The 13,647-nt window shown below is 39.6% G+C and overlaps 1 protein-coding gene across 2 annotated transcripts in view; it reads right to left on the bottom strand.

Annotated features, from left to right (window-relative positions):
* Positions 1-3,519: 3,519 nt before the first annotated feature.
* The window catches only part of LOC138011795 (melanocortin receptor 4-like), a 10,430-nt gene continuing 302 nt past the window's right edge, over positions 3,520-13,647 (bottom strand). The window contains exons 1-2 of one of the 2 annotated variants that reach the window (XM_068858998.1): positions 9,364-9,381; positions 3,520-6,275 (exon numbers count right to left, since the gene is read on the bottom strand). In XM_068858998.1, the coding sequence (XP_068715099.1) occupies positions 5,293-6,153 (861 nt within the window). In that variant the 5' untranslated portion in view covers positions 6,154-6,275; positions 9,364-9,381 and the 3' untranslated portion in view covers positions 3,520-5,292. Of the gene's footprint in view, positions 6,276-9,363; positions 9,382-13,647 lie in introns of those variants that run through there. The other variant, XM_068858997.1, reaches the window with a different exon arrangement.

Raw genomic sequence — 13,647 nt, 5'->3', positions numbered from 1 at the left:
AAAAAAAAAAAAAAAAAGAAAAAGGGTTTTCAGAACCGGTGATTTTTGTTTTCAAATTTCGACGTGTCACGATTGCCTATTGTTGTAGTACAAATCCTCCTTGAGCCAGAACATTAGGGCAAGCTGCTGCATTATCCATAATTCTTGAACAACCCCAAGATAAGTTGAACGTTTGAAATAGGCACGTAGTATTAGAATAAACGTAGAATAGGATTGTAGAATAAAAAGATAAAAAAATGTATCTAGCGATGAATAGTTTAACGTCAGGTGGACGTTGCCGATACGTGAGTTCTGTGTTGTTCGAATTCGTGTTTCTTTGACAGTCAGTGGAGTCATGACAATTCACTAGTCTTGAGTTGTCATCACTCTCACCCTTCCCTCCTTATTCCACACTTTTAGACAACTTTCTAAATCGTTAGCGGATAAATTAAGTGTCTTTTTGCGTACGAATGACCGTGGATTCCGATCGGTTTTTGTGGTAGTGCACTGTAAGTGAACTACCATAGACATTAAAAAAGAAAAAAAAAATATACAAAAACAATAACCCGGTGTCTTGCCATCATTTTGACGCAGATGTATCCTTTGTTCCGCTAGTAAACACGTAAGGTAATATGATCACGGCGCCCGCTGAATTCGATGTGACTTTCGATTTTGCGATTTACTTGTGCAGCCAGAAGTACAATAGAAAAATTGAACATAACAAAAATCCCCGAAAATGTTTTCCCCTGATGGTAACTTTTGATATTAGCGATTCAAATTTTATTTTGTTTTCATGTCGCAAATTTTGTTGCTGATGGCTAATATTTCATTCTTGATGGACACTTCCTGAAAACTTCCTTCTGTTCTTCCTTAAAACTGTGTATCAATATTTACTTACTTTTGCATCAATATTTGTTTTCCAAAAGCCGGCTAACAATTATTAAAGCTATACCTTGCTTAGTTCGCATTTTTGAGCGTTAACCTAGAATTTCTGGCACAAAGAGGTCTCCCATCCAGGTACTAACCCCGCCGGACAGGGTTAACTTCAGTGAACTTCTGTCTTAGAAAGCTCCCAGACGCTTAGAGTGCACACTTAACCTTGAGGCGAAAAGAAGTTCTAAAGGAACTTGAAAATGATTAACATGTATGCCTCGAAGCCAATGTTTACGATTCCACTTTATTTTCTTCAAACGTTCTGGGTTGAGTATTTTCCGAAGTCACCAAATCTCAAGGGCTTATTTACCTAAGGCATCTACCATGGCACTATTATGATTTACCAAACCATACCGTTTCTTTCCTCTCACAATCGAGTGTGTAGGATCGTCTAGAAGAAAAAACTGCCTGAAAATACAACGATTTCGTAACGTCTTCTTAATAAACAAGCTGTTTCCGATCACTGGGCAAATTGTTACTTTTCTTGCAATTTCCTTGCTAGAAAAGTTCTTTGTTTTGGGGCAAGTTGATCGATGAATGTTAGTCCGGCTAAAGTTTTTTCAAATGTCTCCTTTTCAACAATTATAGACGTCATAGGAACACAGTCCATTGGCTGATGCCACAAACCCGTTGCGACGCAATTTACATGACACAATGTTGAGCTCCGACTAGGTTGAAAAATTCAACTCTGGCGGGGCGCGTGACGGAGTAGAACTCGATTCTTCTTTCTAAAATGGTTTTCTATAAATTATCTCGATAGTCCCGAAAGCCATTCGGGTCCGAAGAGCCATTTACGGAATTGCCATCCGCTTTTTTTGATGAGGTGGTCTTTTAACATATTTTTAAGATAACAAAACGCGAAATGATTGTGCCGTTTGGGGACTTAAAATCTCTTAGTTCGTAAGATATTTCGGAATGTTTCACACCCGGAAAAGGCCTGCTTTCTGAACAATAACTAATACAAATGGATAATAATGAAAGGCAACATCCACTCTAACAAATAACTAACGTTGAATCAGGGAAAGCACTATTTACAGTAAAGGTTGTTTGAAATTTTTTTAAAGAAAGCGCTCGTATCTGAAAAGAAAAAAAGTTTTTTAGAACCGGTGATTTTTCTTTTTAAATTTCGACGTGTCACGATTGCCTATTGTTATCATTCAAAAACTCCTTGTGCCAGAACATTAGGGCAAGCTGTTGCATTATCCATAATTTTTTAACAATCTCAAAATAGTTTGAACGTTTGAAATAAGCACGTAGTATAAGAATAGAAGTAGAATAGGAATGTAGAATAAATAGATAATCAAATGTATCCAGCAATGAATATCTTAACGTCAAGTGGACGTTGCCGATACGTGATTCTGTGTTGTTCAAATCCGTGTTCCTTTGACAGTTAGTGGAGTCATGACAATTCACTAGTCTTGAGTTGTCATCCCACTCACGCTTCCCTCCTTATTCCATACTTTAAGACAACTTTCCAAATCGTTAGCGGATAAATTAAGTGTATTTTTACGTACGAATGACCATGGATTTCGATCGGCTTTTGTGGTAGTGCACTGTAAGTGCACTACCATAAACACTTAAAAGAAAAAACATATTAAACTTACAAAAACAATAATCCAGTGTCTTGCCATCATTTTGACACAGATGTATCTTTTGTTTCGCGAGTAAACATGCAAGGTAATATGATCACGGCGTCCGCTGAATTCGATGTGACTTTCGATTTTGCGATTTACTTGTGCAGCCAAAAGTACAATAGAAAAAAATTAACGTAGCAAAAATTCCCGATTTTTTTTTCGCTGATGGTAGCTTTTTATATTCGCGATTCAAAGTTTATTTTGTTTTCATGTCGCAAATTTTGTTGCTGATGGCAAATATTTCATTCTCGATTGACACTTCCTAAAAACTTCTTTCTGTTCTTCCTTAAAACTGTATATCAATATTTACTTACTTTTGCATCAATGCTTGTTTTCCAAAAGCAGGCTAACAATTGGTAATTCTATACCTTGCTTAGTTTGCATTTTTGAGTGTTAAACTATGATTATTTCAACCTACTTGTTAAAGAAATTGCATGATCGAAAAACAAGAAGATGAGCCTTGCGCGTTTGAAGATGCTTAAGAGTAGTTAAACACGCCCAGTAGAAACGAAATGAGGGGCAGTCGGTTTGATTGCGAAAGAAATTGGTCAAGGTCTTTGGTGGTCCTCCTGCGTGTCTTTTGTATCCCTGTATGGTCCCGACAGGGACAACCTTCATTCCCCTTCGATCGGGGGAAGGATATTATCCCGCTTTAGTCATCAACTGGAGTTGTCTTCGTAAGTCCACAATTGAATTCCACGTGACTTTGTAGTAATTAGTTTGTTGCCTCCATTTGATTAAGCTGTTTTTAACCCTGTTGAGTTAATTTGAATTTTTGTATATTCCACACTCCCTGCATGACAAGCGCCAATCCTAAAAACCGCTATGTGTTTGTCTTAGACTGTTTTTACTCTCGTACTAGCTTTCATTTAAGAGTTCATAAGTTATAAATGTTTACGTCCGCGGGTTCTAAACCCTTTTGTTACATATATAGTCACTATATAAGTGAGACGATTTACATAAGGGGTTTTATTTTAATTTTTTTTTTTGGTGTTATTTTTATATATGGGCCTGTGTTCAGCTGCTACGAACGATCCGGAAAATATTTCGATTGGAGATTGCTAGAATGTACATGTGATACGTGGATGTAAAATCATCGACACAAGTGAATAAAAGCCAGACAGGAGTTTTTCAGTGATAGAATTAATCAAATGACGGCAACTGAGCATTTATTGAGGTTTTAAACGATTCTTGGAGACACCTTTAATTATTTATACCGCTTTTGTAATTGATCCTTGTCCATTTTTTAAGTAAAATGGATAGCAACATGTACACGGTTTCATGGCACAGATCACAGATCACGGACATGCAACTTGTCTTCAAACTTGCTATTAACGAGAACTATAGAGTGCAAGATTCTGCAAATTGCTTCTCATACAACAAACGTGATCCATTGTATTTCAAGTTTCAAGTTGAAAGTAAGGGCACCAAGAGCTTACTACGCATGCTCACGTGTTCGTGCATTCAAAATGGCGACAAGAAAGGCCAAAAGCTGCCGCAATAATGCCGACGTTAGAGTCGTTTCCACGTCCAAGAACGGGATGTGGAGAAGGAAGATCAAAAAGAATGTTTTTTTTTTTTACCGAGTATTTTACTTGCGCAATCCTCCATGTCTTAAGCCGGCTGGGAAAGCCGCTGCCACAATAACGCGGAGATCTAAAAGTAGTCGACAACTAAAACAAAAGTTTTCACACACTAGAAAAACGTCGACAACTACGCTTTCTAGTTGTCGATAACTTTTAGTTGTCGATCACTAATAGTTGTCTACAACTAAATCCCTAGTCTTTGGAGGGACTAACAATACTCTAACTGAAATAGAAGTGTTAATTTAATGAAACGCAGACTAGAGACTATTTCGGTTTCTCGTATCCAGCTTAAACTATTTGTGTGACAACTGACGAAACCAGCAATAATCAAATACCGTTGGTGGGCACACAATGGATATGGGATGATAAACTTCCAACGAGGTGCGCACTAATAATTTCACATTCAACAAGCACTACGCATGGCGTAATGGTTTCATGAAATTTTCTTGACTTCAATACGTTTGGATACTTGGAAATTTCGCTTCCTGCAATAAATTCTACAATATATCAACCGAAATACGAGATGAAGGTCGCTTTCCATTTTACAGAACTGACTGGCCAGACCTTGCGTTTGGAAGGACTAATTCTATCCCAACCCCTTGAAATTAACACACTTCAAGGACTGATAATAATATATACCCCTTCAGAAGAATGCGAGGAATTATCATGCAAGTGTTCCTTCAAATTGTTGCATTTTCTTTGCAAACTGACTGGGTCTGGCCAGCCAGTTCTTACAACAGGAAAGCGCCCTCAGTTAGCCAACGAGATGGCTACTAAAAGAAAAAGAGAAATTATGACCCTCGCACTTAATATCAGGAAAGTTTACTGAAGAAATTGTCTCTTATAGACAGCAGGGAGTAACTTCTCTTCGCGTCTATAAAATTGTCGCGGATCGCCTAGCGAGGACTTTAAAAGTCTCAGAGCAGTTGATTCTTAGTTTTTTTTTAGCGAGGAAAAACCGACAGAATTAAGGATGGGTACTGGGATGGCACATTGGTGACAGCACTTGCCTCCGGCAACAGTGTAGTCCTTCCCTGCATGACAAGCACCAGTCCTAAAAACCGCTATGTGTTTGTTCTAGACTGTTTTTACTCTAATACTAGCTTTCATTTAAGAGTTTAACTTACTTTAATTTGGTCAAACGACAGAATTCGTGGGTCTCACTTCCTTGGCACAAGTTTACGAAACACTTGCAGCATCGCATTTCTTATCTCACGCACTCTCCAACAATACAAAAATGGATTTAAAGCCGAGTTCATGAAGACAACTGTGGAGGCAAGATCCCTGCCAAAAATACCGTCTATTGTTTCACGGGCGAAATAGATTGTGTAAACAAGGAGATAAGGAAAGTAACAAATCGCGAGCACAATGAAGAATATAAATACACTAAAGGCAGATTTTCGAAAGCTGACCAGACTTGCGGTGGCATCAGCTCCCTGAAACGCTCGAGCTTGAATTTGAATTTCTATCCGATGACGCCGAACAATTGTGAAAATGGTCGCGTGACATATAACGGAGATACAGAAACCGATCAATATCACAGAGGCAACGTAAGCTAAAAGAATTCCTTCCGCCCAAAACTGGGTGGTTCCTGCCAATACACAAACTGCCCAAATCGCTAGAAGAATACAAGTAATTCTCCGAACAGTAACGATGCTGGGATACTGCAGCGGCTTCACAATGGCAATGAGTCTGTCAAGACTGGTTCCAGCAATTAAGCATAGGGACACGCCGCAAAGAGAGAAAGCAATGGTGTCATATCCTCTTCTAAACGTTAGTTTCAGTGTCTCCGATCGAGTGTACAAGTGAATTAAGCTACTTGCTATAAAAAGAGGTTGCACGATCACACCAACAGCTAAATCTGTTGACGCGAGACCACATAGTAAAAGGATAGAGGGCGAACGAAGCGTCGGCTTCTTCCACACTGAGTACAGCACAAGCACATTTGCAATGGTCGCTGTGAAAGCAAGTAGAATGTTTACAACACAGTTTACTATGATTACACTTTCTTCTTTTTCCATCTTTTCTTCAAGTCTGAATTTAACCAACACCAAGTATTCTCACTTTGTGAGCAACGGCCTCTCCTCTTTCTGATCTTTTCACGGAAATCAATCCTTTCCTTCCACGTTCAAGGACTCAGCCGCTGTCGGAAAAAATTGAAAACGATAAAAAAAAGAAAATAAAAGATATAACCATCTTTTTACTTCCCTACAATATTTTGCGTTTCACGTATAAGTTATGGTTTACGGTCTTTGGAATGCAGACAACCAGTTTCAATATTTCTGTGGACTTCTTGAGGGTTTCGGTATCTAAATACACTGTCATTTTCTGTGTCTACAGAAGTGATAGGTGCAGTAAGATGTTTCTCCAAAATATTACAATTGTCAATGTAATGGACGGCTAATTTCTTGACGGCTGGTATCCACTTCATTGGGATTTGTAGCGAGTTGTGAGTGTTAACGAGTGGTCTGGCTTTATGGGATGAGAACCGCAGTATTTAAACGATTAGAGCTCGCAAGATTGTCGCAAGTTAGTTTAGTTATTTAGTTTTTGAGTTGTGTTTGCACATTCGTAGAAGGGTCTTTAAGCAAAAGTCAAGGCCGTAGTTTTCCACATGCTGTCCTGAAATGAATATTTAAATTTCATCTATTTCTCATTCATTGAGTTCATAAATTTTTTATCTTATTTTACATATATATTGAACACGTACCGCGTAATCAGAAAGGGTTGAAACGTGCAACGCTCGTTCAGAGCTCCTGAATATTCAGTGCGAACTGATTGGTTGAATGTTTCAGTGCTCAGTACCATATTTGGAAACCCCTCGCTCTTGTTGTTTCAAATATAGTACTCAGCAAATTGAATATTCAGAAGATTGTTTCCCGGCACACAAGGGGCCGTTACACGTTTCAACCCTTAAGGGTTTGTGGCGTAATTCAATAGTTTACTGAAACTTTTTTTTTTTGCCTCTTTCGATGGCATAGGTTTTGTACGATTTTTACAAGACATCACACCGAAGTTTTCAGTCTTTATTTAGAACTAAACAATTTTCTGTTTTTTTTTTGTGTTTGTGTTTGTGCGTGTGTGTGTAAAGGTTATAATAACCAGAGCCAGGTTGCTGACCAGCGGTTTTCGTTAAAACAATGGTTTGCTGGGGGTGCTCAGTCTCGCGGGCTCAGAAAACCTGGTTGTGGTCATTTTTATTTAACGTCTTTTGCATGCAACAGAGAATCTGTCATTCTCTATTTTCACCCTGAAACCGCTGGTACCAAATTCTTTTGGGACATTTCGCCCATATTGTAGGGCGTGAACAAGATGAAATGATCATTAATCGTGAAAAACTATGATAGAGAAAAGTTATATTTTGGAGTGACGTTTTCGTCGACTTCGCCGTCGTAGATCTTAAGGCCGGGACAAACTAGGCGACAAGTAGCAACGACAGGTCTCTGCGACAAGATGCTCTTTGTGTACCACTTGCAAAACAAGTCGCTGCGACACGACGCCTGTTCGGGCGCATGCAGTGATCTCGTTTGAAGGGGAATATAAACTAGCTTTTTAATTCAATATAGCTGACCATATGACGCCCTTCTCAATGGTTTATTTATATTTTGTCGCAGCGACTTTTTTTCTGGAAGTGTACACACGGTGCGACCACGCTGCTTTCGCCAATTTTGTCGCTGCGATTAGTCGCACGATTTCAAACTGGTTTGAATTCCTTCGACTGATCGCGGCAACAAAATTCTGCCGCAGTGACAATTATTTCCATAAAATTAAACTTGCCACACAAGGCGAATTTTAGCGGCGACTTGTTCCCGCGACCTGTCGCAGCGACTTATCGCCTAGTGTGTCTCGGCCTTTAAGATCCCTAACTGATCTCAAATGACCAAATGAAAGGTTATGTGGAGGACTCGAGCACCTGACGTTGAATTTTCAATTTTCTTTCCAAACGTCGAAACCGTTCATACCGATTTTATTCCAGGAACGTTGTTACTCTCTTCCTATAGCGAACGCCTTGGCGTAGCCGCAAATTACTACAATAACGGGAAGAAGAGATTCCCATATTGACCATGTTGACGCCGTAATGAGTTAGGGTTAAGCAAAGACTACGGCTATGGCTACGGCAACGCCTCAAAGCAAGAATATTACTGGCTAAAAAAAGGAAAAATACTCGTGTTACACGTGCAGCACGAACTTCCCGGCATTTCTTTGCCGTAGTCCACAAAACAACAACGTGAAATCCACTGCATTTTAGGTTTTGAAGACAACGCGCGCATATAACAATGAACCAGTCATTTTCTGTTATGACTTTAAAACCGTTCGTGCCCATCCGCTATTGGACAGTCCGCCCGCGTTCTACGAGGTAAACAAGACGGAATAATCTCGAAATACTTGCGATAGCGCTAAGCTATATTTTAAACTGACGTTTTCGTTGCCGTAGCCATCGTCTTTGATTAAATTCCCTAATACATGTAACAAAGAATCGTGCCGGAATCAAAAAAGTAATATAAAAAGTTGCCCCCCTATTGCACCAAAAAATTATTTCAGTTGGCATACATTTCATTCCTTTCGAGCTGACAGTACCCGAAAATCGTCTCCAAAGGTTAGCATGAAATAAGCGGGAAAAAAACCATTTGAATAAATAGTGTTGAATACGCTCTCCTGAAGTAATTATATCGAACAAGGATTTTACCTCTAAGGCGAGAGTGGAAGGCACATATTTGAACCTTTGGAACTCATTGCTGTCTGGATTTCCGATATTACAGATTTAAAAGAAACCTATTTTCCAACACTGATCGTGACAGTGACTCTGGCTCATGAAACACCTCGTGGCGTAGTTGAACACCTGTCAAAGGTCCTTCAGAAAGGGACTGTTCACATGGAGGTAGGTGAGGTACCCCACCTCGGTGGGGTAACCAATCTATCCATACAATTTCTCGTTCACATGAGAGGTGGGGTACCTCACCGAAGCGGGGTGGGGTGAGTTTTCTCCATGTGAATGCTGAAGGTGGGGTACTCGACCTGGCCGTGGCGATTTATCTTTAGTTTGAACATTCCGTCAAAGCATTTGGAAACCGCACCCCAGCGCCCGGGGCTATTTGAGCGCACCGGTGGCTCCGGTGGCTCAGTTGGTTAAGCACCGGGCTGTCACGCGGGAGGTCGTGAGTTCAACTCCGGCTGGACCAACACTCAGGGTCTTTAAATAACTGAGGAGAAAGTGCTGACTTTGTAATTACACCTGCAAGTGGTTAGACTCTCTAGTCTTCTCGGATAAGGACGATAAGCCGGAGGTCCCGTCTCATACCCCTTCAATGTTCATAATCCTGTGGGACGTAAAAGAACACACACACTTGTCGCAAAGAGTAGGGCATGTAGTTCCCGGTGTTGTGGTCACGGTCTTCTGTGGTGTATCATGGTTGGGAGGGTAAATGCTCGGAGATATTAGCTACACCAAACTACTCTAAAATCCGAGGGTAAAGAAAGATATATGATATATGATGATATGATATATATGATGACTACTCGTAGGCGGATTACCTCACCTACCCAGGGTCCCCCAAATTACGGTAATGATCTGTTTGATATGATCTGCCTGCAAAAGATCGTCGAGGATCCTTGACTTCACTGAAGATCTTGCAATCGTTTGAGAAGCAAGGATCTTTAAATATGCATGCATGTCTAGTCTTCTGGATTTCTAATAGAACAATTTCGATATATTAAGATTCAATCGAAAACAAAAGGCATCATCTCGAGGCTCTGGGGAATAAACTCATACAAATCCTTATATTTTTCCCCAGAGCCTCGAGATGATGTCTTTTGTTTAGGACTGAATTTTAATCTATCGAAATTGGTCTATTGGGGACATCGTATTAAAACTGAAATCAAGAAATTAACGCAAATCAAATGTTGGTTTTTGACTGAGGAGAGGGGAAAACCGAAGTACCCGGAGAAAAACCTCTCGGTGTAGAGTAGAGAACCAACAAACTCAACCCACAATTGACGCCGAGTCTCAGAATCGAACCCGTGCTACATTGGTGGGAGGTGAGTGCTGTCCTCATTGACGCGCTTTCCTGTTGTCAGAACTGGCTGGCCAGACCCAGTCAGTTTGCAAAGCAAATGCAACAATTTAAAGGTGAATGTGAAATTGGTTGAGGCCCTTTTTTGCTATTAGTGCTTGCCTCGTTGGCAGTTTGTCATCTCATATCCAGTGTGTGTTCACCAACGATATTTGACTATTGCTGATTTCGTCAGTTGCCACTCATATAGTTTACGCTGGTGACGAGAATCGAAATGGTTTCAGTCTAGTCTGTGTTTCATTCATTCAAGACTTCTATTTCAAATTGGTACTGTTATTTATACAGTTTCCACTTAAAACACGTTCCAAAACGTTGGGGGATATTCCAAAGTTTAATTTTCGGCTGAAATAGTAGCTTTTTTAACTGACTTTTAATCATGGGTGGGAATTTCTTCTGTCCTTCTGGCACGAAAAAGAAAAACTTGAGAAGTGGGAAATACTAAACTTTGTTGACGGTTTTTCGTAGCCCGGCGATTCATGTTTGGTTTTCAAAAGCATGACAAATGCTTAATGTCCAGAGGTAAGACACAGGAATCAGTTGCATTATATTTTTTCTTCTTGGAGCAAGGAATTTGATTCCTAGATGTTTCCTGCGTAAATGAAATGACATTGTTTTCCGCACGCTATCTTGGTTCTTGCGTGTTTTTACAAAACCACGGATTCTCAACAGGAGCAATATAAATTGGGGTGTCATTCGGGTATCGTTACAGACTGTTCTTAGCCGAGGTGTTAATCAAGGATCTTGTTTTTTTCCAAATTGTAATTAAGATATTTTTTTGCAACGAGCAAAATTATGAGCAAAGTTAAAAATTGTAAGAGCGACAGACCCGAGACAGGAAAATGGTGGTTTATACAAAAACGGAAAGGGACATTAACTGTCAGCGGCAAGGAGATGGCAAATGTTATCGCTGTTGCTGAAAGTTCGGATACCTCTTCTATTAAGGTACATTGCTTACTTAGTTTTCTGAATACTGTACAAAGAACGAAAAGAGAAGTGACATCATTGACTTATTCAGATCTTTTCATTCTACTAGCCTGCGAGCAAGCTCTCTTTCGGGGTGGTACATTCTACAGGTCATATTCTCCAACCTATCTGCCAGTGTAAGGCTAGATTTAGGCAAATTCGACATGCTTGCAAACGATTCCTCGAAACAATTTATGGGATACACTGTTTCCAGTCGTTAGTTTGCTGACAGATTTAAACGGATTCAAGAAAGCAACCAAACAGTGGATGAAAGGCCACTTTCGCTTTCTCCAGTGGTTTCAGACGTGGTTTCTCAAGGGGGATCGCAAGATCGTACTAACGAGCCAAGTTCCCACGCTGGCAAACAGAAACCTGGCTTGGAGGCCAATGAAGAGCAAACAGATGGGGCGTTTATTGAAAAAGTAGAGAGAATGTTTTCTATCCCAGGTATGTTGAACGTGACTATCGTCGTAGCGTAATAAGAAACCAGCTCACTTATCATCTATTTTGCGAATTACCGCTATCGAAATGCTCATATATTCATTTTGTGAAATACAGCTTAAAATTTCGTGTCGTTTCCTCTCTTTTTGCAAATTACAGTAAGCCGTTTTAAACAAATGAAAACCTTTTAATATTCTAAGTAACAATGTAGTGGTTTTCACCTTGACATAAATTCTATAATCAAAATCGAGGTTTTATAAATTTTTATCTGGACTACTTTGACAATGTAAATCTGGAATTAAGCTTTTTTACAAGTTTCCAGTGCCGTAGCGTCTTTCATTTTAGAGCATTTTAAATTTCCGAGCTTTCACCTTGCGTGACACTAAGACAGTGACTGTCTGGTTTAATTTTCAATTGCCGACTGATTTCAAGTGTTGGGAGATGGGAGCTTATGCCTGTAAGTGTGTGTAGCTCACGAGAGAAAAGAAAGTGTTTTCATTGCAAAGTGAATTCTAGATGAATCGGAGTAAATTCTAGTTATAGTGTAAAAAGAGAAAACACCCCGTGCAAAACACACATGCATGTGTGAGGAACTTAATGCGGAGTTGCCGAAAGGAATTCAATTTTTTCAGTTACTACGTTTACTGCAACAGCTCAGAGCTGCACTTGCTTTTTACTGAACTTATGTATGTTAGACTAGCCAGGGTTATCATTCTAATCTTCTAAGATGTATTCACTAAACAAATGTAGGCCAAGAATGATCACTCAGCCTCAGGAAAAGAAATGCATTTAACGGCCATCACTGAACTAGTAAAGTAGCATATAAATCAGGAATCAAAAATAATTAATCTTAGAGAGTTACCGAACTCACCGATATAAACATATCAGTCCTCTAACTCTCTCTAAGTAAGTAAATTATATCACACGCGTTTCGAACGTGACACTTAAGATTATGTTTGTTGCGAAGATTGTCCACGTTCTGAGGTAGTTACTGAGCAAAAAGATATTTCTTTGGAGTAGCTAGCCTCATTTCTTTGTCAGTTTATCTATTTTTATGGGCAAGAATATGTGATGACAGGCTACGAATACGTGTCAAAGATGACGTTACAAATTGCAATTAACATAGCTTTTTTCTAAGATGTTTCTTGGTTTTATCATCTTTAGCATCAGCAGCCAAGGCAAGTCTCAAACGCCGGAAGAACTGTGTTGTCGTGGATTCAGACAAGGAAACTTCAATGAGGATAAGACAAAGCTTGGAGCAGGATGTGCTTGAGGAAGATAACAGTGAATAGGCGAACACCGTTAACGAATATTAAATTTCGAAATTCATATTTTAAGTGTTTTCTTCTCGAACGGATATAACTTCAATGCAACGTTGTAAATAAATTATTTGTGATGCTGAAGAAGTTATGCCGTTGTCTTAATCCTATACTACGGACAATAAAAGGGATTCCGCAAATTTCTAAAACAAGTTGTGTCGCGATTAATGGTTCCGGAAATTTTTTAAACCAGTAACACATTTACTGTGACATTAATCTTAGCGCAAAGGTTAGTGGCTTTAGTGTCTTTGCACATTGTTAGGACAATGAACTCGTTTCGGAAGTGGTATCGGAAATTTCTGAAACCATCCATCATTGAAGCTGGTTTCAAAAAATTTCGAAACCAATAATCGCTAATTTCCCTTACCTTCACCTGTGGTCAACTGCAGGGGTTTCAAAAATTTCTGAAACCGGCAGTGGTTAATTGCCCTCGTTTTTAGCAATGGTCAAGGCAAACGGTTTCGGAAATTTCTGAAACCAGTAACGGGTAATTGCCGCTCCTTTTAAAGTTATGGTGAAGACAGTGGTTTCCGAAATTTCTGAGGCCAGCCCTCACAATGTCTTCCAAAATTATTTTTCCGAGCCACCCACAAATGGAGATGACATGGTGTACGACTGAACGCCATCGTTCAAATGAAAGTAAACGGTAAATACTTGGACAAAAAGTGGACAAGGGGGATTTTCCCAGCCGAAAGGACATTTTTCGTGGCCAGATGATTCA

This window comes from Montipora foliosa, chromosome 7 (genome assembly GCF_036669935.1).
Source record: "Montipora foliosa isolate CH-2021 chromosome 7, ASM3666993v2, whole genome shotgun sequence".
Taxonomy (NCBI): Eukaryota; Metazoa; Cnidaria; class Anthozoa; order Scleractinia; family Acroporidae; genus Montipora; species Montipora foliosa.
The sequence above is the reverse complement of the archived record's forward strand: the minus strand, read 5'-3'. Positions and strand labels throughout refer to the sequence as shown.